The sequence below is a fragment of the Papilio polytes genome, unplaced genomic scaffold (assembly GCF_000836215.1).
Source record: "Papilio polytes unplaced genomic scaffold, Ppol_1.0 DF823699.1, whole genome shotgun sequence".
Taxonomy (NCBI): domain Eukaryota; kingdom Metazoa; phylum Arthropoda; class Insecta; order Lepidoptera; family Papilionidae; genus Papilio; species Papilio polytes.
The window spans coordinates 27,186-50,092 of record NW_013525505.1 but is presented as its reverse complement, the minus strand read 5'-3'; the positions used below and the strand labels follow the sequence as shown (position 1 = coordinate 50,092).

Here is a 22,907-nt window from a genome sequence, read left to right as displayed (position 1 = left end):
TCGATACTCTTGTATGAGATTTGTGCAGCGCTAATATCGGACTTAAAAAAATTGTTTGTTATGTATTATGCTCGCGCAAGTTTCTTAGTTACTTTAAAGCCCGATAAAGGCGCTGCATAAATTTCATACAAAGTCGACTTTGATACGAATTCTTTCTCTTAAATGGTCGTGTGGGTCCTCAGAGCTCGTACAAATATTGACAACATTTTATTTTCAATTTGTAGGAGAACAGTGTAATTGCAACCTTATTGGCAGATATTTAATTTGTTTTTGCGCATTGGTGATTTGTATTCAATACGTAGCGTAGCAAAGATATAGTCGTCCGACTGCTTTATATCATGACTGATAAAGGTAAGCACGATTATTTTATTTTTAATTATTATCTTAAAGTTGTTTTAAGAAAAGTAAAGTTGTAATAAAGTTAAACTAACTTTTTCCTACTGACTCAGAAGGAATGTTCTCATATAATATGTTTTATTTGTGCTTGTAATTGAGGAATTGACCTTGAAGCAATTAAAATAACATTAAAGTACACAGTTGTAGTACGCAACATCAAATAAAACATTTAAAAAAGTATAAGTGCATTAATTACGTTTTGCGATGGTTATTTTTTCAATATATTTTTTTATACTTATGATTTTTCTATTTACCCACAATTTTCGATGAAATCCAATAGGCTAATTTTTGCATTTCTATACATTATTATTAAAGTAAATAAAAACGAAAAATAAACCAAAGTCTTAGTTACAGCGATTGGTTTGATTGCATAATGTTTAACGTTAATACGTGACTACCACATGTACTTAATAATACATATCGTAGAGAAAATTAAGAGACAATATTGTTAGAATCAATTGTAGACTTCTAGTACAAACGCATTCAGAAATTTATATTACCAGTAATATGCATCTGGTATGCAATCTATTATAATTTATTGAGAACAAGCAGTCTTGTTTACAAAGATAATAATAATTAACGCAATAAATTGATAACCTCTTAGTTCCTCCTGCTGATTAACTTCGTTATCGAAACTCAATCGAATACGTTATTTATGACTTCAACTTTCAGGTCCTCTAGTGACCGCAGCGGCAACAGCATGCGCTCTCGGAGCAGCGTACTACGCTTACAATGTTTATAAGGAGACAAGGAAACCCAAGTTGCCTGAACAATGGAAACAAGTCGGTACACTCAAGGACATTTATGTGTACCCTATTAAATCTTGCGGACCAGTACTTTTGAACAAGGTGGAATGCAGTACACTGGGTCCGAAAGATGGATGGCTAAGAGACAGGTCATTTTAAATGATTACATTTACAATATAATTAGATTAGATTACATTAGCCGGTAGAGGTAGATCGAGAAAGAGATGGATGTATTGCGTGAAAGGTGATATGACCAAGAAGGGAGTGGTGACTGAGATGACGGATGGTAGAGTTATTTGGACAAAAACCCTGTGCACCTCCCGGAGTAGTATAAGGTGATGAATGAATAATGAAATAACTATTAATGTATTACCGGCTAATGTACATTACGAACATTTTGCCAAACCCTTCGTTTTCTTTAAAAGTTTCCATATTAGTCCCCTTTCAGTTTAAATTGCATAGCTTTAACGTGTGTAGCATTCTTAAGCTTTTTGATATTCACCATAACATAAAAGATACTGGCAGCTACTTGTTTTTTTTTTCATTTTGTCAGAGTGCTGATGGTAGTAGACGACAAGTATAACTTTATAACGGCGCGCGGATACCCTGAGCTGCTGCTGGTGCATCCCCAAGTGAAGAGTTCCGTGCTCAGCTTGAAGCACGTCGACATGGAGCCATTGCACGTTAACTTGGCAGAAGTAAATATTACTTAATATTAAGTTCTTTCTCGAGATTAATAAAGACGGACGGTAGAGTTTAGAAAGACCACAAAGTAATAATATTACGGTATAATTAATTAACTCTTGTCTTTAGATTATACAAATGAAGACAGCAAAAACTGCCAAGGTTTGGGGCACTACGGTCCCAGTCTATGATTGTGGCTTTGAACCCAGTGAATGGTTCTCGAGGTAAATTAAAATTTTAAAAAATAGCGTAATTCATAAAAAAAGAAGCTAAGAAAAGACCAACGCAATTTAGTTTAAATTTAAAAGGCCGGTTTTTTCAACTTTTCACACTTCTAGGTTATTAAATCGTTCCGGGGATAACTTTAGGCTGGTGTATTACGCCTCACAGAAGTGTCGTGAGATTGCAACTGGTGTTCCAAATAGTTACTACAAGTTCACCAAAAATGATACGGTAATGATCATATCACAGCTGTTTAAAGTATCTTGTTATACTCCCAGGATTTTGTTTGTTTTTAACTATCTTCTTTTTATATGTTTTAGGGCGCTTTACCAGACGAAGTACCTTTTAATTTAATCAATGAAGCATCGGTTAACGAATTGAACAGCCGTTTGAAAGATTGTCAGGTGACTGCTCTTAACTTCAGACCGAATTTTGTCCTTTCCGGCGCGGAACCGTACGCCGAGGATAATTGGAAATACGTGAAGATCGGTGAAAACGTTTTTGAAATAATAAAACCATGCACTAGGTGAGACAAGTATTCAGTTTAACTCCATCTATACTAATATTAAAAAGAGGAAAGATTTGTATTTTTGTATGTATTGAAGTAACTCAAAAACTACTGGTCTGACTTATTTTTTAAATTTACGCGGACGAAGTCGCGAGCAACAGCTAGTAATTTTATAAAGATAAAGGTAAGTCTAAATCTGACTAATGCGCAGCTTGAACGATGGAATGTGTACGCACCTTTGCATTTTATCGTCTACGAAAGTTGTTTATCCACACGAAATGCACATTTATAACGTGAGTGAACTCTTATCGGATTTAGTGGTCACTAGATAAGTTGTTTTATAAGCATGTATTTTGTATTGCTATACTATTGTAATTTGTTTTTTTTTCAGATGCATATTAACTACTATAGATCCGGAGACCGGCGTGCGTAACTCGAAAACGGAGCCTTTAGAGACATTGAAATCGTAAGCGGTTTTGAGAACTTGTTCAGTATTTGAATGTTTATTTCGAAAAAAAAAAATTCTCTTTCATTTTAGATACCGACAAGTAATAGATCCCGAGGAACGGAAGGCAACAGGCAGCTCTCCGCGTATGGGCATTCAGATGTCACTTCGGTCGGAGCCCGGCCGCCTCGTGTCTTTGAACGATCCTATTTACATCCCACAATGATGTTTTAAATTTTGATATTTCATGTAAAGGGTATTTTTTTTTGGAAAATAAAATATGTTTTTAAAAAAGTGTTATTTATTTCCTTAAATTCGTACAATTTGTGCGGCGATGTTTTTCGGGAAATCTCCGCTGTCGGTGACAAGAATTCTTGAGAATGTGCCGCCGCCGGTGCCTTTTGTCAGATGTTCAGGGTTCACAACCACGCAGCCATTCACATCCTACGGACAATATATCATTACTTACTATACATTTAATTTATTATCACCGGAGTCAAAATCAATAAAAAAAAAGACAAAGCGAGTAGTCTATCTGTTTTTTCATACACATACATAGAAAAATGACATTTTTCAAAATTTTACAACTAAAAGCAAAGTAATTTTAAATTTAAATTTAAAACCTTTAAATGCTTGTCTTATAAAATATACATTTTGAATACTGCTCACGATATGTGCCAAATTTCATAATTATCTGTACAGTTATTCCGGAGGTACCTAATAAACATCCATCCATACGTCAAAAGTGTTACTATAATAGGGCTTCGTTATTTTGTGGATATTTGTCATAGTGCACCTTAATGAAATATCTGAAGTTAGATGGCAGCAGCAGTATGTGCGGCGCCGCGGGCAGCTGCGCGTGCGCCGCCCACAGCGCCGCGTCGAGGCAGAGCGCGGCCGGCGCCGGACACAGTGGGTAGTACGACTGCTGACTCAGCACGTGATTTGCTAAACGAGCGAGCTTGTCCCCACCCATACCACTGAGGAGACAAAAGTATTAAATAATTTTTAAATTCATCACGAAAATTTTCTAGGTATATGAAAACCGGGTAATAATTTTTTTCCTCTACCAATATTTGCAATGTCTCTGCAAAAGAATATTTTTCATAATTTCTGCCCTTGGTCATGAGAATGGTCAAGAGAATGTCTTCTTCAACAAAATATTCTACATCAAATTCCATTGAGATCCAGTAAATCGTTTTAAAAGCAATAGTAACAAACATCCATCCAAATTTTCACATTTATAATACTTTTAGATATTTTGATACCAATGATTTTAAAAAAAATATAGACGATTGGCTGTACCAACAATATTTGTTAATTTCTTTAGAAATAACAACGCAAAAGATATCGAACGTTCCGTGGTTACGACTCGAAAGGTACTGAGCGACTGAGGGCTGTGCCACTCCTTGCAAGTGTTTTATAAAACTACCCCCATTATTCCTAACATTATAACAAACTCACAATGATATTTCCTCTTGGCTGATGTGCATTAGTACATCAGTGCTGGTGACGCCGACGAGGAGACCGCCGACGTTGAGTGTGCAGGGGTCGGGCAGGAAGTGTACGTTGGCGTGTCGCTTGCGGGCGCAGTACGGCGGCGTGGGGTACATGTTCACGTGAAACACGTCCCTGGAGCTCGACACTATGTATACTTTTGTCAATGGGCTGAAAAATCACATCATATTGATAACTAGCTGTTGCTCGCAGCTTCGATCACGTGAAATTAAAAAATAGTAAAAAACAGCCTATGTCGCTGACTGATAATGCTTTTAATGATGAAAGAATTTTTGAAATCAGCCCAGTAGTTTTTGAGTATAGAATATAACATAGACACAAGAAAGATGCAATAATTTTTTGCATAGATTAAATTTTTGGTTAAATTAAGGCTGTCATAAATTTATCACAATTTAATAATAATCTCACCTTGTTGTCGTCAATTCTCCTAAACTATCCATTAATTTGTCAAAGAAACTCTTATATGTTTCAGCCATTGTGTTGTCCTTCACTTTTGTGTGATCACAGTCCATGAATGGCCCCGTCATTATCACCAGATGTGGTCTGTGGTTACTCACGTATGTTATAAAATTCTTTAAAGGCTCATAACTCATATTATCTGATGTAGTATATGGTCCAGCCACCACTAACATTGATAATGGACCTAGAAAAGGAAATTATTAACCAATATTAATAATCTATTTTTGCTATAAAAAAAGTAGAAAGTCTTAGGTTAATAATGAATTAATATCTAATTTATAAATCCAAATCCAAATTTAACTAAAAATGTACTAATTGTTATCTAATCTCTGTAATATTAAGTAGTATTCATTGTTTATTTTTTTTAATTAATTGCAGCAGGTATATTGTAATGGGTAATGTAAAATTTGATTGACCTTTTAAAGTATTGATATCGGTTTTGTGGTGAGCGGCGTCGCAGTACACCTGGTTGGGCAGGAACCTGTCGCCGCGCGGGTTGATGCCGCGCATCACCACCACTTGGCCGGGGAACAGCGAATATTGCTTCAAACTGTTTACGACCAGTTCAGTTTTATCAGTCTATTGTACGATTAAAATAATGTCAAAACACATTAAAAGAAATATAAATATTCACTGCACCAAAAGGTTTCACTGAACCTAATATTTTTTTGAGCATACATATTTTCAAGCATCCTAAAATTTCAACATAATCTGGCCCATGATTTAGGAAAAAAGACAAATATACATTGATTTGTTTTTATTTATTTAATGAAAATGTAAACTTTCTTCGGGGAATTGTGCAATGTTACAGATAATATACCTATTGTTATTTATAATTTAAATTATTTAAAGATTATATTACTATGTATGATGGAATATCTCACTTGTCCATATCAACAGTAACAGCTTGGCTGAGGGAGTCCTGCCACGTGCCTTGCAGTATGACACTCTTGGCGTTCAGTCTGGCATCCGCGTCGCATTCTATACGCCCCGCTACTAACACTTCTGTCTAAAATTATTACATACATTATATTCTATACATTTAGGGCGTGGAGAGATCACTAAATGCACAGGACAAAAGGGCACCTCAGGAATGTTGTGAAAGTTGTGAAAACCCCCAGAGTTTAATAATAATTTAAAAAAAGGATACTTGTTGTTAATGTATTTAGCGGTAAATCTTCTATTGGTTGTATATAACACTACTGTAAGTAGCATTAAAAAATTATAAAATTAGGTTATTTCTAGCAACTTGATTTGTGCATACATTGTACATATTAAATTTTTAACAAGATAATATTATCCTAGGTACATAAGTTGCTGCTTCAGCAATAGCAGTAGGTTATTTTGGGGCACCCTCAGGGGTTTAAAAAAAACCCTGGCAACACCCTTACTTACATTATTTTCTAATGATGTTGTTCAAAATACAAAGTTTAATTAAAGCTCTTATACAACTTTCTATAAGATAAGCACTTGCCTGTGATTTATGTCTCACTGAGGTAGTTTCTGTGAGGTTGGCTTTCTTCAGGATACATTGTGAGACATATTGGATATGGTTATCAAATGTAGATGCTTTTTCATGTAACAGCTCGAAACCAAACCTAAAAAAAACATAGGTTCTAAAAATATTAGATAATAACAACTTAATTGTGCCTATGAAAATGACCATTAAATGACTCTAGTGTGAAAGGTATACATTTTAATCTTATAATTTAGTATAGACAAGTCTCTAGATCCAGTAGTTTAGGCTGTGCGTTAACGTTGGCGCGAAAGTTTAGATAGATCGATGGATGTTTAGAGGGGTCTGTCGCCGAAAAGGCTGAACTGGTCTCAAATAAATTAGGCATAGATTGAGAACATAGTCTGAAAGAACATAAAGGCTAGTAATCAAGTTTTTTCTAGTTCCGCTCGGACGAAGTCGCAAGCAAAATATAGTACTAAATTTTAGTTGGATCGACATTATGAGGCAACAACCTGCATCGTAATCTAATAGTAGGTCTCTATAGTGACTTACTACATATTGTTATCCCTTACTTTCTCATTGAAGAAGCACCAACTACATCTATACATATAATAAAATTGGAGTGTCTGTAATATCAAAAGGAAAATTCCCGATTTCGGGAAGATGATGTATTTGCGTTACTGATAACGAAAATCTCATTTAATTTTTTTTGTCAGTTGGAGAAGAAAAGTAGCCTATAATTATAGGCTACTTTTTTTAAATACTGCGCTTTCAAAATGGCGTAACGGGTGATCCAAATTTGCGCTAACGAAGTTTGCGGGTGTCAGATCGTAGGTAAGAAAAGTATCACTGCAGTGGAATTCTACAATATTGAGTGCACGCAAGTTATCAATTGCATGTTATACTTACATAGCTTTTGTATAAATGTCACCATCTTCGTTAGGCACTTGAGTAATACAGAGGTCCAATAGATCATTAGGTCCGTTTGATTTCGCGAGCGTTTGTAGGAGCTTATCTTCACCAAATGAATGGACAACTGTTCCCGGGTTTGTCCTCGATGCGTATTTAGCCGAATTGCCGCTAAAATATTTAACAATTATCTTAAAGTAACTTCTTTCATGTCAGAGAACCTTTTAACTTTATTTGGTATTTTGTCAATTTTTGCATTTAATTATACTTATATTAGATACATTGCAGTTAGTACGAAAAACGATAGATCATAAGAAAATAAAACTTATGGATAAAGAATCAAAACTTTAATTTTAGTATTTGCATTTAGTTTATTAACTGAGACAAAATCTATTTGCCTACCTAAGGAAATAAACCTGTTATAAAGAAGGGTACAAATACATATTGCTAATGAGATTTTCATTTAACTTGTATTTGTTCAATACCTTGGGAAAGAGAGAGAAGGTATATTAGTGTTTGAGTACAGATAGTGGTTTACCACAAACAATATTGATATGGGAAGGAAAACGGCAATATATTGTGGCAGTCGTAATTGTTATTTTTAATAATAACACTGATTGGGCGTTTTAAATGATTGTAAAAAGTTATCGTATCTCTTTACAAGGAAATTCTTAACATATTCTAAAGTAAATAGTTTTACTGTTAAGTCCTTTTTATGTTAAAGTACTTACACAACAGGTGAGTATGTAGCTGGTTGTAACTCTTGGGTTGTTACCACTTCTGTTTCTATCTTTACTCTCTGGAATTTAAAATTATCAATAATTGTGATATTTCATTGAATCTATCACAAAAACAACCATATTGTTATTGTAGGTAGAACTATAAAACAAGTTACAACTTGAATTATAAGTAAATTACAATTCTTTACAAAAACTACTTTTTAACTTTTATGACTATAATTCATAATAATCAATAACGTAAATTCAAGTGCAACTAATGGTACAAACTGTTAATATAAAATATAGTAATAGATAAAATATTTAAATAACACGAAAATAATTTCACTTTTTAATACCAGAAATCATAAAAGTCTTCATATAGTTAAAATTAAGTACACAAAGTGATACATTTTATATCTTTGTCACAATCTAGTCTTAGATGCCTGTCTATAGAATTTTAAAAACTAACATTTAACTGATTCAGTGAAATGACTCTGCAAGTCCACTTTACTATCTAGGATTCCATTCAGACTGGACAAAGAACACAGCAGATTTTTATAATAAATAAAATTAAGCGATCATACAAATAAGAACAAGTTTAAATTTTAACAAGAGCAAGCATTGAGGACATGTAAAACTCAAGTTTATTTAAGATAAAAATCTGCACTGCTCACTATGGTATGTGTTATAGGACCCTTGGTGGCATTCAATGTTTTAACATGATCAGTGTTGAATGAGTTGATGGCTGCAGACGAGTATGGATCTAGTCATGATTTATAAAGACATGAACCAGAAGCAAACTCGCCCACAAATATCATCAAGTCAAGACGCACAAAACGAACCTGAAAAAAATGTTTTATTTTACTGGAAAAATCTAATTCACAATTTAAAAAGAAAACCATGACTGCTACATAGGTAATTTTGATATTTTTTACAATTAACTTATAAAAAAGTGAGTTTTATGTTTCAGCTACCTATTGTCTGTTATGTTGCTTGGACCTTCTTTAAACATAAGAATAGTTCTAGTCCTATAAAATTTACATTATAAACAAATCTTTATGTAGGACCTATTAAAAATACGTAAATAAACATTCTCTATACTAAAACATTACTAAGTACATAATCACAAAATTTCAACTTGAATATTATTAAGCTCCAGTTTGTTTACCCCAACTCTGTATTAGCATTCCTTGCATCATAATAAACCTACTGAATATGAAAGGTAGAAAGTTGCATGTAATTGTATGGTTCTTCATAGCTTCTTGTATTTGTTCTTTGGTTGATAATTCTGCATGTACTCAATGAGTGTAGATCTAGTCACAGGTTGGAAATACTGTGCTACTAGACATATACCCATTCAACACAAACAGATTATGTTTTCTTGAAAGCCTAGTATATTACAAGAAAAATACTCATTTAAATTAGTAGGCACACAATAATTAATTATAATGTATAAAAAGTTACCTTTGGAGTTGTCGTCATATAATCCGAGAGCACTTCGTTATCTGGCCTGTTTGTTAAGGATACATTCGCAATTCTAGTAAAAGGTATCATTGTAATGATTCAAATAACAAGAGATAAAACAATATCACAACATAACCTCTAAGTAAAAGTTTTGAAAGTTATCGATGCGTGATTTTCGTAAGTCGCCAAATATACAAACTTTTAAAAGTCGCATAAAAATAAATTTAAACATAATAACACGTGGACATTAATCATAAAAAGGATACTGAGTAGAAACTTGCGCCCCATAAACCGTCAAACTTGAGCCGGTACTTGCCGCATCATTAGCGACAGCGTTGGGCCTACTTGTTGCTTTGGAAAATTCCTTTTTCTCAAGTAATTTCAAGTTCTCCAAAGTAGGCGGACACCCATTTAAGTGAGTTAAACTGAACGCCATCCATTGCTCAATAAAAGTTTCAGCGTCTACGTTATATTCTTCACACAAACTTACACCTTGTAAGACATGAATAAAGAAACAACCTTGAACATTAATTTCTTAGCGTTGAAGTTTTACAAACAAAACTAACTTTTATTAAAAGTTGGATTTTAATATTCTAGGAGACTTCTAGGTTGACTATCCATAGGTGAATACTAGTTTACTCACATTTTGTTAATACTTCTTTCTGTACATCTATTCCTAAAAATTGAAATTGCTCAGTCACCAACTCTTCGGTAGCCATTTTCTGTAAAATTGAAAGAGCGGAGCGAATGACGGAAAGGAAGCACGAAGGAAGTAAAACCGCCAATCAAAAACTATAGGAACGCGAAAAGTTTGGGCATAGACAAAATTATAATTTTAACGGCCATAATACTGATTTAAAATAGAATACAACAGATTTGCCGCTATATCTTATTTCATAAATACCTATTAGATTTCTTGTTTTAACCGCGCATTCCATGATGGAATATTATGGAAGTAAATTAAACATTCTATATGCCTAAAGATGTAAGCACATCTTTATCAATTATGCTTACTAAGTAGTAAGAAGTTCGTTTGGCATAATTTAGATCCATATTAGGTACGAAATTCGTTTTATCATTTTAAAAGATGTCTTTTAGACAAATTGTTGGTATGGGCAGTATAATAGGCAGCTGAGAATTTAATAATAACCATCCTGTTTGGTATATTGAACAATTAAAAATAAGAAGAGTAATATTAATAAATAAAAAAAATTGGTTTGACGTTTGTTATAGAAATCTTTCGCATAAAATTAAACACTTTTAAAAGTAAAATCTACATCGTAAAGAATGGTGTTTTTTAATAAGGCGAGTCTTTTTATTATTTAACAATATTATTATTCTTTATAGATGTTAGGAGTACTTTATTTTACAATTATGTACAATTACAGTAAGTTAATTTTTCTTTTAAAAACTCATTTTATGCAGGATTTTGTAGCCGTTTTTACTGCTTCTCTTTACATTTTTAGTCCATAGGTAATTCCTCGCAAAGATTTTCCTTTGGGTAACAGTTGGCAGCACCAATAAAAATAAATAATGATTGACAACACCCGTATTCTCTTTCCGACTACCGCTAAGTCTATTTGGACTTCAGGTGTGCTTAATAAAGGCGAAGAATTCAGCGCAACAGTGTATTTAATATCGGAGTAAGCTTCCCGATTTCTACCAGCGTAGCTACAGCCAACTAAAATTAAACATCAAGAACATAAGAAGGTCCCTCGAGCCGGATTGGTCGATACTTAAAAATTGATATTTCTTTTACAGAACTTGATATATTCTGCTAGATTTATTTCTACTAGCAGAATAAATAATTGTCAAACTCTTGTAAAAAAGAAAACATTGCAAGCCAAATTTCAGGTACATATTTAATTCATTTACATATTCGCACTTAACATAGGTCGGTGTATGTATATGTATTTATTTTAGCAAGTTCTATAACATTTTTTTTTAAAATAAGGTGGCAAACGAGCAAGCGGCCACCTGATTCCGCCAAAATGCGATCGCAGATGCGTTGCCTACCCTTATCCGACAGAGGAGGAGACGCACATAAAGAGGATATTTCCTCTTCCTATGCATCTCCTCCACCGTCAAATCCACTTCCCCTTCGCATCCTCTTATAAGAAAAGGATGGTAAAGAGAAAGGGACTTAAATTAGGCCTCCGGCACTACACTCCTCAGATGAAACACGGAATTACTTCCATTTCACGCCTGTTTTCTGTGTGGTCGTAGTATTGCACCGTTCCACCATTCGTGCTAAGATGTTAAAGCGGGCACTACCACTGTAAACCACTGTAACATATAGGATAACATATAATATGAACATATAGGATGTAGGCATTTGCCTTTGGTACAAAAGGTTGAGTAGAAGCAAAGCATAAATTCTTTCATTTTTGTTTTACTATATCTGTGTTGATTAAATACCTGCCTGACACATTCCATTTTTATCAAAAATGATTTATTATCTATATTCTAATGTATTACACTGGCAACTTTAGTTTAAAGATGAACTTATATTCCTAACAAATTGCAGGTTCAAGATGGAAAGCCAATCTGGCTTAAAGGTGGCTTTTATGATAGATTTCTGTATACCACCACTATCACCTTGTGCTGTTTAGGTCTTCTTATGAATTTCATAGTTTACTTCAATCAAGCAAAACCATCTTCGTGGAAAAATCCCACTTGTTGAATTTAATTTTTATTTCATAACTTTTGGACTTTGAAACGGAAATAAATAAATTACTTGAATAATTTTTATTTTCCTTATATAATTTTTATATAATTCTAATAAAAGTAAACACTACATTTTAAAGAAGAGTTTTAAAGATCAGATTTAAAGATGTGTTTACAGATAAATAATTTTATTATACTTTAACAATATAATCTAAGTTCTTTGAACATGTATGTGAAATTTACATGACGGCATTGACTGCACCTCTGCAGTTACCACACTGTTTATACATAAGTTGGCCAGCCCTCCTCTTATAAGTCCACATGTGTAGGCAACATACTGAAAAAAATTACATAAGTATATTATGGGAATATTTCCTATGGGTTAAAAACTAAACAGGAAATATTTATGAAGTACATGTTACTGTAAAATACCAAATCCTAGGATTTAAATTTTTATAGTAATAATACAAAATCTAATGTAATCTATATTCATTTAATTGATACACATTATGAAAGCACAAACCATCAGAAAAATACTAAGATTTACAATAGTTGTCCTTTTACAGCAATATATAGACTACATATCTTCATTTATTATTGTCAAATATTAGTATATTCCTGGCAAACTTGTTTAAAAGTAAAATTTCAAGATAAATCAGTAGCAATAAATCTTATTAATATTATAAATGCGAAAGTTTAGATGGATAGATGGATGGATGTTTGTAAGCGTTTGTAGCCTAAACGGCTGAATGGATCTCCATGAAATTCGGCACAGGTTTAGAGCATAGTCTGGAAGAACACATAGGTTACTTTTATCCCGGGAATAGTTACGGTTCCCATGGGATTCAATAATTTTTTTAATGTTTACTGATCATTCTGCAACGGTTCAACATGTCTTATTGAAATTTGGCAAAGAAATAAAACAGGCAGATATAAAACAAAGTCTGGAGAACACATGGGATAAGCTTCATCCCCAAAAAATGTCCGGTTCCCGAGGGATATATAGCTTTTTGTAATTTATATAGTAGGTATGTTATCTAATACCACGCGGATGAAGACCAGGGCAACAGCTTGTGTGTTAATAAAGAAATCTATCTTACCCTTGGTGCATACTCTAAGTACTGTTGACTGTTTGAGAAGTTTGTGAGAAAACGAAAAGCATTGTCCTGCAGTACATAAACCCCCTGATGGTTAGTGCGCAGGTTATCAATCTGTTTTTTATATATGCAAGTCCAGAAATCTGTGCATATGAACTTCATTGTGTCTAATTCATCTTTGAATCTCGGCCATTCTCTAGTTAGCCTCTCCATTATTTTATAACCAGCAGCAAAACCTATATACTCAACAAGAGACAAATCTACCTCCTACAAAAATATAATGGCATTTATAAAAAGTAAATGCAAGAAAAATTATCATATTCTAATGAATTATGACTTAATGTTTAGTTTAACTACTTACTTTACTGCCATTTGTAGTTTTTGAATTTTCTAAAACGTAATTTATTATTTCTGAATGTAACAATTCAAACACAATGTCATCAGCCATTATTTAATGCACCTTGTAATATTTAGATGAACACCGTGTTCTTGTTTTTATATTTTTTGAGTAAAAATAAATAAGTCTAAAATCTGATATCTTTGCTTTAATTTAAAATATGGATTTGAAATTTAATTTAATGTTAATAAATCAATACATAGTTTACTTTGACATTAATAAAATTTGACCAGCAATAATAACAATGACAACTTGTCAACTGGTATAAACTATAGACAAATAGACATCTTAAATATTGCCACCTTAAATGAAGTCGCTCGACTAGTAGGCGTCGAAAGGGACGGTGAAACAAGAAAAAACGCCTCACTTGTTCTTTTCAAATATAAACAGATCGCTTTTAAATTACCTCAATATGTTAAATGTAGTATTAGCTCTTCCAACATATCTTTATATCTTAATTGTTCTGGGAGAAGTTGATCGCAATATTTAGTAAGTAGAGAAATATCGCAATAAATTGTATAAAATGGTTGCGAAAAATAAACTAGTAATTACATACATGTTGTAAAAATTACTAAACGTTATAGGCATAATTATTGTCATTTTAAGGTAACACTTTATGTAACTTTGTCAACATGTTTGATGATGTTTCGTTTCTGCTATATAAACATCGTATACCTATGGATATGGATAAAATATAAAAGGAAGATGGCGATTTCGCTGCTGTCGGGATTGTGGCTCTTGTCTGCAGTTAATACCAGTTTAAATTCTTATTGACTATTGTGATTTAAATAAGTTGTAATTTTAGTGATCAAGTGAGATTTGCTTAAAACAAAGTTAAAATCTGATTTTTCGGAACATAATTACAATGGATGTAAATAACATCGCAGAAATAAAAGATGGCGATCTTGCCCGACCACTTTTAGTGGTAGAAGCGCCACCTATAGTTGAGGCATCGAAACCAAAGCATGAAACTAATTTCAAAAAGAAGAGAAGGCGCGGGAAAACTAAACGCAAAATTATGAAACCGTTTTCAAAAGTTCCTTGGCAAGAACGTAGGAAGAACGATCAATCTAAAAGAAACAATAGATTTCGTAAAATCGTTTTGTCTAAAACTCAGGCACCATTTAACAACAATCAGTTTCTAATGGAAATTCATAAACCGGAGCCAGAAAATAATTTCCATAATTTAAGAACGCCTTCAGCGCGTACTCGCGATTCTAGCTTCAGTGTTGATTCCGAAGATAATTATTTCTATTCCTTACCTGAAGATGAAGAAGAATATTTGACTAAAGAATTCTCAAGCGTGTACGAAGACGCACAAAGTGAACGTTTAAATAACATGTCCAAAACTGAGTTGATCGAAGAATACCTTGTTCTACAAACTAAGTATGATAACCTTGTTAAAAGAACCGAGCGTTATAAATTAAAGGAGTCGGAATCGGATAATGCCACTATCATAATGGACAAAGATTCTTCTAACACCGATAGAGAAAGCATGCTGACTGATCAAGACACCTCTGAGACCTCTGCATCTTGTTCTACCGATGAGCCTTCTATGGTGGAGCTGATGCAACGTCTTAAAGAGCAAGACGAACAAATTCGCGATCTCCAAGTTGTGAATGATAGGTTGAAGTTGGAAAATGATCATTTGACTCATCAGTTACAGGTCATTACCACAAGTGAAGATTCGGAAAGCGACAGTTCCTCCAGTTCCGACAGCGCAAGCAATTCCAGCCGATGTGATACCCCTGGCACTGATCCTCCATCTACAAATGAAGTTGTTACTAATGGAAATCAACTTGAAACAAATGGCATACATGAGAACACTGAAGACTTGCAATCAAGCTCTCCGGTTCTTAATGGTTATCACAACCCCAGTGAATAGGGTGGAGAATGTTTGCTTACAATAAGGGATAATACCTGATGGGCCGATCGGTCCACCAACCAATCGAGACAATGGGATTTTTCCTATTGGGCCAATTAAATCCATACAAAGAATCTAAAAAAAAACAGGTTTGAGTGATTGATGGGACAATCAGCCCAAAAGGTAACCATAATAAATCACTAAGATTTAGGTCTGCGATTGGAAGAACATGGAGCATAATATAGGTGTTTATTTGCTTGCCTGAAATATTTAGTGACTTGTTATTGTACAAATTTTGGATAGTTTTTTACTGTAATAATGTAATTGTGAGATCTCATTTATTAGGTTTAGTTGTTTTCCTGTGATGTCCTTTTGGATATTTTGTCAGTAGTAATATTAAATTATTCTAAAATTGTGTATATATTCCAAGGATAGATCTCACTTTTATATTTGTACAGTTGTATGTATTAATATTACCCATTAAGTTAATATATTTTAGTTTGTTAAGTCATTAAATGTGGTTATTGTTTGTTGTTGCTATATTTTAATTCTTATTGTAAAACCAAATTGTATATGATAATTAATTTTAAAATTTCACCTGGATTTTAAGACAACTTAGGTTAAAAATGTGTTGAAATCAGCTACATCTTTTCTATCCGATTAAGAATTTGTTGACAATATTTTCATCAATATAGCAGGAACAAAATTAAAATACATACATGGACCTTCCATTTTAGCTAAAAAAAAGTTGTTGATGTATGATAACATATATTTAAAGTTATAAATGGTTAGCAACTGTAAGAAAGCTTATTAGATGCATTTAAAACTTTAATAATTCCATGAATAATGTCATCACATTTATATGCATAATGATTTTCTTAAAGATAAAACATCACATAAAAGTTTATTTATGTAATTTAAGATTATATTTATTTAAGATTTATGTTAGATAAGTTTTTATGAATATTTATAAGTAAAAATAAACAGCACACAATATAGATTGAATAGTTTTTAGAATTTTAACAGGTCTGATTTGAAGCATGTAATTAATAGATCATATGCATATGGTTGTAAGGTATGGCTGAGAAACTGGAGTATTATTTATATCAGTTTTGTAATAGGACATTCCAGTTGATGAGAATGCAATATCTGAAATGTTTAATAAACCTATCTTGGCTGCTTTTGTTTACATATAGTTGTTGATAGTCATGCAAATGGTGTTATGTACATAAGTGTTTGATTCCTTAGTTAAGTTTAATTTTTGTCTCTCTGTAAGTTTTAAGAAATATAACACTAATATAATACATTGTTGCCTTTTTATTACCTAGAAAATTATATTAATGATAAATGGACATGTAACATGAAGGATGTTAGTTATGAACGTGGAGGGGCACAACTGTAGAGGTAAACCTAGAAAGAGATGAATGAATTGTGTGAAAGGTGACATGATTAAGAAGCGCCGATCATACGGGAGTAGAATAAGGTAGGCAAGATGAAGATAACATCCATAGATAAAAACCCAAGAAGCAAACTTTAAAGGCACATAAATTCGCCAAGCTCTTTCAAATTGGTGGGTTTTGTAGTTTCACATATAGAGTGTAAGAATGAATAAAGTTGAATTTATATTAGGGTTATTACTGAGTCCCCTTATTAAATTCTGATTTTAATGGAGGCGTAATTTCTAATAGGCAACTGAGTCAATGTGATTAAAAGATATATTAAATATCCTAGAAGTCATTTTGTTTTCATATACCAAAATTATAAGGGTAAATTAATGTCATTTTCAAAACATGAATCAATGTGAATTATTTAATACAAGCCACAAATACTTTTTCCAGATTTGAACAACTACAAATGTGGGATTCTACTTATTGAGAGGACAGGTTCCTTTAACAATCTCAACATTATAACAAAATATAAATAATTATCTGTAGCTCGCGACATCGTCCGCGTGAAATTAAAAAACATAGCCTATGTTACAGATAAATTACCTTTTTAACGGTGAAAGAATTTTTAATATCAGCTCAGTAGTTTTTGAGTTATTTCAATACATACAAAAATACAAATCTCTTCTCTTTATAATATTAGTATAGATGCCCAGTATATCAACTTTTGGTTTGAGAATTAAATATTTAGGACACAGGTTGAAGATGTATTTTTCATTGGAATAATATTTACACCTTTCATAAACAATGTATTGTTGCGAATTAAAACGACTTATTCCAAGTTAGTTATATTTCTCTTTATTCCCCTGACTTAACAGCCCACGTTCCCATGGTAACCGCTTACAGTTTTTATATCCAAAGAGTATCAAAATTATATAACATGTCACAAATTAAAAAGCTAATTATCAAAGAATATTTACACGTAACAGTATTTTATATTATCAGGATTTATTACACTATTTGGGAACACCTTAATGAATAGCTTTGTTTAAATAATAAAATCAGATATCAGATATATCATATGAAAATGAACTTAACTTCCAATAGGAATAAATTACACATTTTTTTTACAACTATTAATTATTAATTATCCTTTTTCTTTTTAGCTTTTGATTCTGGTACATTTGGGTTTGTCCCTTTATAAAATTGCTTCAATAATGCCATTGCTTCTGATGCTAATAAGTTACCTCGTAGTTCGTAATATTGTACATAGAATTCACTTACATCCAAAACAGTTTTCCCGCCAAATCTGTCGTTTGCACAACCATAAACAACTTCTTTGACTTTTAAATTCTGCAAGGCTGCAGCACACATTATACATGGTTCCACAGTCACATAAACACTTATATTTGTAAAATAAGTGTTATAATCAATATTGTTTGCTTTACAATGCTCTAATATGAAGTCAATACAATTTATTTCAGCATGTCTTGTTGGATTTTTTGTTACATTAACACAATTTCTTGATTCAGCGACAATTGTATTACCAATAGTAAATACACAACCTACTGGCACCTCTTGTGCATCTAATGCCTCAGATGCTAATTCGAGAGCTCTTTTCATAAATTCAACCATCATTACATTTTTTTATGACTCCGGTCACAAAGAGAGAATTATAGCTTGACTTTCCATTTTTGATATCTGAAATTGTATTGAAATTTTCAAATATTGAAATGCAAATTTGTTTTTTTTTTTTACATTTGAACTGTATTAAATATAATTATTTTTTCTAGATTCTTTGGTTTTAATATGAGTAATTTTTGCTACTAATTTATTAAAATTGACTTGCAATAATTATAATTACATTCTAAACTATGTATCATTTATTTAATAAAACAAAAAATAGTGTTTTGATTTTAGCCAACGGTTCGTATTCTGACAATAATACTCAATACTGATTAGCTCATGCTATAGCATGTATAGATATTACCCAAGTAAATTCAAATTTAAGTACATTTCATCCAAATGTTTAGATTATTACAGTATTGCTTCATGCTTCAAAAAGTAAAACTTTTAGTTCAACAGTTTTATAACAATGGTTATAGTTTTACCAAGAACACTTAAATGCATCTCTGAATACACGGACGATAATTGTAATATAATTTTAACTTACAAAGGTATATTCATGTTGTGGTTTTAATTTGTTTTAAAATTAAAATAAACAAGACATTTACAACGCGTCGTTGACAGTTTGACAGACGAAATCAAAAGACAATAGACAAAGATACTTGACAGTTTATATTTTTATTTGCCTTTTTGGAGCCAGGTCTTTACGTCTTAGCTAATTAATTTAAGCACTAAAAACCACGAAATAACACTTTTTTGACTTCATTTGTTTGCGAAATAACTCCTTTTTGTTATAAATACACTCTTATATACGAAGGAATATAAATTGTAACGAAATTATCGGTGGCTATATTTGTTAATGGCTTAAATGTTACATGTCTCAAAACCAAAACCAGTCCATAAATTAAAAAAAAGCTTATGTCAATGTCAACGACAAGAAAAGTCACTTTTTGTCAAAATGTTTATTATTTTAAACTTCTTATGAACCTCGAAAAGAATGATCTCATGAAATAGTGACTAATTACCGGTAATATTAATAGCATTCAACATAGCAACATACTGCAGTAATAACATGGCTTCTATTCATAACGAGGATATAATTAAAAAATTGATAAAAAAGACTACTGTACCACTTATCTTACGACAATTTGTTGACGACTGGCCTTTATGCTGGTGGAACTTGGAAAAATGGTCTTCGATTTTTGGAGACAAAGCGGTGCCTTTCCGCTGTATGAAGAGAAATTTCATTTCGACGGGTCCTTGCTGGGAAAGGATGTGCAGCGAGAAGTTAATGACATTTCATGAGTTTGTTGGTAAGGCAGAGGAGAGTGAAGAGTGGATGTATTTTGATTATAAATATTTACAGCAATGGTTTAATGGACATAATGAATTAATTAAGGTAAAATAATTACTTAAGTTATCAGTCAATATTAGGATTACTATATCACATATTTGCTATATCTGAATAACATTATTATGTCCTCAGGAGGTCTCATGGAAAAAGTTTGGACATCCTGATAAAAATGCTTCACACAGTACTCTGTGGATTGGAAGCAAAGGAGCACATACTCCAGCTCACCAGGATACTTATGGATACAATATCATAACACAGTTGTATGGAAAGTTAGTATTTTTAATTAACTTGAAATTTGAGATCTCAATTTGATTATGCTATGATCTATGATCCAATTTACATGATTGTTTTTGACTGTTGCATATTAGGTATTTGGTCCCACTTTTTTCAAAACTAAACATTATTCAGTACTTTTTAAGTTTATCTTAAAAAAGCATGCTAAAAGTCGGAGATCTTTGTCTTGAATTCATTTAAAAATGTGTAAATGAATTTTCGGGTAAATACAATTTATAGTATGAAAGTGAATTTAGCAGAAGAGTGTTTCTGTTATGTGAACATGTTAATTTTGTTCTCAGAAAGCGTTGGATACTGTTCCCTCCTGAGACTGGTAACCTGAAGCCGACCAGAGTGCCTTATGAAGAATCCAGTGTGTACAGTGAACTGAATTTCTACTGTCCTAGTAATTTAGATAGTTTTAATGGTAGGTTTTAAATATTTTTATTCTACTCATCTAAATAAATTAAAGGAATGTCTTTATATCATACTATTAAATAAAACTTTAACAAACATTTGTACATTTAAGAATTTCAAGTTACAAATCCAGTAGTAATAGTCAATATTTGTAACTTCAATTTTAAAACAAAATTTCACATATATTGATTTTTTTTTCTCCAGTACAATAATTTTGTAAAATTGTATATAAGGTAACTGTATATAAGGAATCATAATTACATTTACAGCTTTGACTGGTGCTCGATTGGTAGAGTTGTCAGCGGGAGATGCTTTAGTAGTGCCTAGAGGCTGGTGGCATTATGTACAAAATATTGACAATGTCAATATTGCTCTTAACATATGGTTACCACATGTAAGTATTATTTACCTTAGTAATAGTAATTAAAATTAAAAATAATGGTTTCTTCTTTTTTTTTCAGGAAAAGGATACCTCAACCCAAGTTTCTGAAGCATTGGTTAAAATTTTAGTAGCTCAACTATGTAAAGACTTGCCTCAAGAAACGGCTAAGCTTCTAGTCAATCCAAATGAGGTATGTATATATTACCGCAAAAATGCACTTTACTCAAGTGCACAGTTGAATTTTATAAACTAAGTCTCTCCTTTTACACCAAATTACTTAACTAACAAATTTGCAACAGTTAGGAAAATCATAAAAATTACTATATTCAAACATTAAGTAGTATGAAAACTTATCAGAAGATATCAACATAGATTTATAACATATGGATACTTAATCTGGAGCAGAAAAGGCAACAAAAGGCTCTCTTAAGTAGTGCTAAATTGCTTCAGTATTGTTGTTTACAATACAAAATGAAAATAGACTTTTAATTTATCTTTTTAATATGTATATTATAATAAATTGAATATAATGTTGTAACACTTGATATTCACAGGATGATATATCGGAGACACCTTTAGCGGTGCTATTTCTGCAACTGGACACGGTCGCTAAGACTTATTTAGACAATAAGAAGAAACTACGACGTGTCAAACGACAGAGAACTTGTGACATCGACTCTGATACAGTGTCACAAGCAGAAGACGAAATCGATTTAAAAAAATTACTAGATAATAAAGAAAATAAGCTAGAATTAGCGACAATGTTAAATACAAACGATTTAATAGATTTATTAAAAGATAATATAAAGATGTTTGTTAATGATGGCAAACAAATCGATGATGACGAGATAGAGGGCGCCACTGACAAACTTCATTTGACAAAAGCTGTCATAGACGCGTTCTGTCAAAGTAATGTGATAGAACTTGTTAAGCAGAATTTGTGTGAACGTCTCGGTTAATTTTATTTTATCTATGTAATAAAAGATTCTGACATAAATAACAGAAATAGGCAATATCTATATGTGATTTTTTTTTATTAGTATTTGTTACATATTTTTTGCTGATTTATGCATCTGTGATGTGACGTAGTAAATTAAAAAAAACGTACTTAATTACTATAAGTAAAAGTATTATATTATGCTGGGAGCAAATAAATTACAATTTATTAAAATGTTGTTTTTTTCATTATAATATTATCCTTATCATATACTCTTGGTGTTTTTCTTTTTAATATAAGTTTTGTAATAGAATTCACTAAATAAGAGGAACATGAAGAGGTTTTGTGGTATAAGGATGTATGCAGGTTGTCGCGGTATGGAGCAATCCTTGGCCACCACTAGCGCACTGAAATGTAACAGCAGCAGAGTAAATTGTAGCTGAAACAAAATTAAATATACTGTAAGGGAAAATTACTATATAATATATAAAGTACACCATCCTCTGAAATAGTAAAAAAAAACATTTTTTCGTTTTCCAAACGGTTTTATAAATAATTAAATATACTTACAATTTGTACCTGCGTTACATATTTCTTCCACCAGAGGGACCTCTTGTAGGACTCGTCCCAAACGGTCAGCAAGTAATACGTGTACATTATTATATGGACAAATGAATTTATGGGTACTAACAGCGTCATATGCCCACCTGTTAAACAAGTACATGGTAGAATTTTGTTTGATTTTTTTTATTATAAAATTACCAGTTATTAGCTGTAGCGAATTCACCCGCGTGAAATTAAAAAAAATAGCCCATGTTTCAGATAAATTACCTTTCTAACGGTAAAAGAATTGTTAAAACGAGCCTGGTAGTTTTTGAGTTATTTCAATAAAAACTTTTTAATAAAAAAATAAAACCGACTTCCAAACAAAATACACGAAAAACAAAACAAAACAAAATACACCAAAAACAAAATATTC

At 32.1% G+C, this 22,907-nt stretch overlaps 7 protein-coding genes across 7 annotated transcripts in view; 3 read left to right on the top strand and 4 right to left on the bottom strand.

Annotated features, from left to right (window-relative positions):
* Positions 1-71: 71 nt before the first annotated feature.
* Positions 72-3,295, top strand: LOC106103867 (mitochondrial amidoxime-reducing component 1). Its single transcript, XM_013283779.1, has 8 exons — positions 72-351; positions 1,069-1,291; positions 1,696-1,840; positions 1,956-2,050; positions 2,165-2,279; positions 2,369-2,574; positions 2,948-3,022; positions 3,095-3,295. The coding sequence occupies exons 1-8, from the start codon at positions 339-341 to the stop codon at positions 3,225-3,227; spliced, it is 1,005 nt and encodes a 334-aa protein (XP_013139233.1). The 5' UTR covers positions 72-338; the 3' UTR covers positions 3,228-3,295.
* On the bottom strand, positions 3,285-10,306 carry LOC106103866 (DNA polymerase alpha subunit B). Its single transcript, XM_013283778.1, has 12 exons — positions 10,173-10,306; positions 9,796-10,021; positions 9,530-9,575; positions 8,078-8,145; positions 7,347-7,517; positions 6,453-6,576; positions 5,863-5,987; positions 5,395-5,528; positions 4,928-5,162; positions 4,466-4,669; positions 3,798-3,981; positions 3,285-3,445 (listed from the first exon to the last, which is right to left on the bottom strand). The coding sequence occupies exons 1-12, from the start codon at positions 10,246-10,248 to the stop codon at positions 3,311-3,313; spliced, it is 1,728 nt and encodes a 575-aa protein (XP_013139232.1). The 5' UTR covers positions 10,249-10,306; the 3' UTR covers positions 3,285-3,310.
* Positions 10,307-12,367: 2,061 nt separating this feature from the next.
* LOC106103861 (trafficking protein particle complex subunit 6A) lies at positions 12,368-13,874 on the bottom strand. The gene is made up of 3 exons (XM_013283772.1): positions 13,655-13,874; positions 13,297-13,560; positions 12,368-12,533 (listed from the first exon to the last, which is right to left on the bottom strand). The coding sequence occupies exons 1-3, from the start codon at positions 13,739-13,741 to the stop codon at positions 12,408-12,410; spliced, it is 477 nt and encodes a 158-aa protein (XP_013139226.1). The 5' UTR covers positions 13,742-13,874; the 3' UTR covers positions 12,368-12,407.
* Positions 13,875-14,364: 490 nt separating this feature from the next.
* LOC106103878 lies at positions 14,365-16,458 on the top strand. The gene has a single exon (XM_013283791.1). It carries the CDS (start codon positions 14,556-14,558, stop codon positions 15,573-15,575), a length of 1,020 nt encoding a protein of 339 aa, XP_013139245.1. The 5' UTR covers positions 14,365-14,555; the 3' UTR covers positions 15,576-16,458.
* Positions 16,459-17,928: 1,470 nt separating this feature from the next.
* On the bottom strand, positions 17,929-19,200 carry LOC106103862 (tRNA-specific adenosine deaminase 2). Its single transcript, XM_013283773.1, has 2 exons — positions 19,113-19,200; positions 17,929-18,640 (listed from the first exon to the last, which is right to left on the bottom strand). Exon 2 carries the CDS (start codon positions 18,575-18,577, stop codon positions 18,083-18,085), a length of 495 nt encoding a protein of 164 aa, XP_013139227.1. The 5' UTR covers positions 18,578-18,640; positions 19,113-19,200; the 3' UTR covers positions 17,929-18,082.
* Positions 19,201-19,505: 305 nt separating this feature from the next.
* LOC106103869 (HSPB1-associated protein 1) lies at positions 19,506-22,152 on the top strand. Its single transcript, XM_013283781.1, has 6 exons — positions 19,506-19,964; positions 20,052-20,188; positions 20,495-20,619; positions 20,879-21,003; positions 21,071-21,181; positions 21,546-22,152. Exons 1-6 carry the CDS (start codon positions 19,638-19,640, stop codon positions 21,948-21,950), a joined length of 1,230 nt encoding a protein of 409 aa, XP_013139235.1. The 5' UTR covers positions 19,506-19,637; the 3' UTR covers positions 21,951-22,152.
* Positions 22,153-22,155: 3 nt separating this feature from the next.
* The window catches only part of LOC106103872 (elongation of very long chain fatty acids protein AAEL008004-like), a 4,042-nt gene continuing 3,290 nt past the window's right edge, over positions 22,156-22,907 (bottom strand). The window contains exons 5-6 of the mRNA XM_013283784.1: positions 22,499-22,635; positions 22,156-22,367 (exon numbers count right to left, since the gene is read on the bottom strand). Of these exons, the coding sequence (XP_013139238.1) occupies positions 22,194-22,367; positions 22,499-22,635 (311 nt within the window). The 3' untranslated portion in view covers positions 22,156-22,193. The remainder of the gene's footprint in view (positions 22,368-22,498; positions 22,636-22,907) is intronic.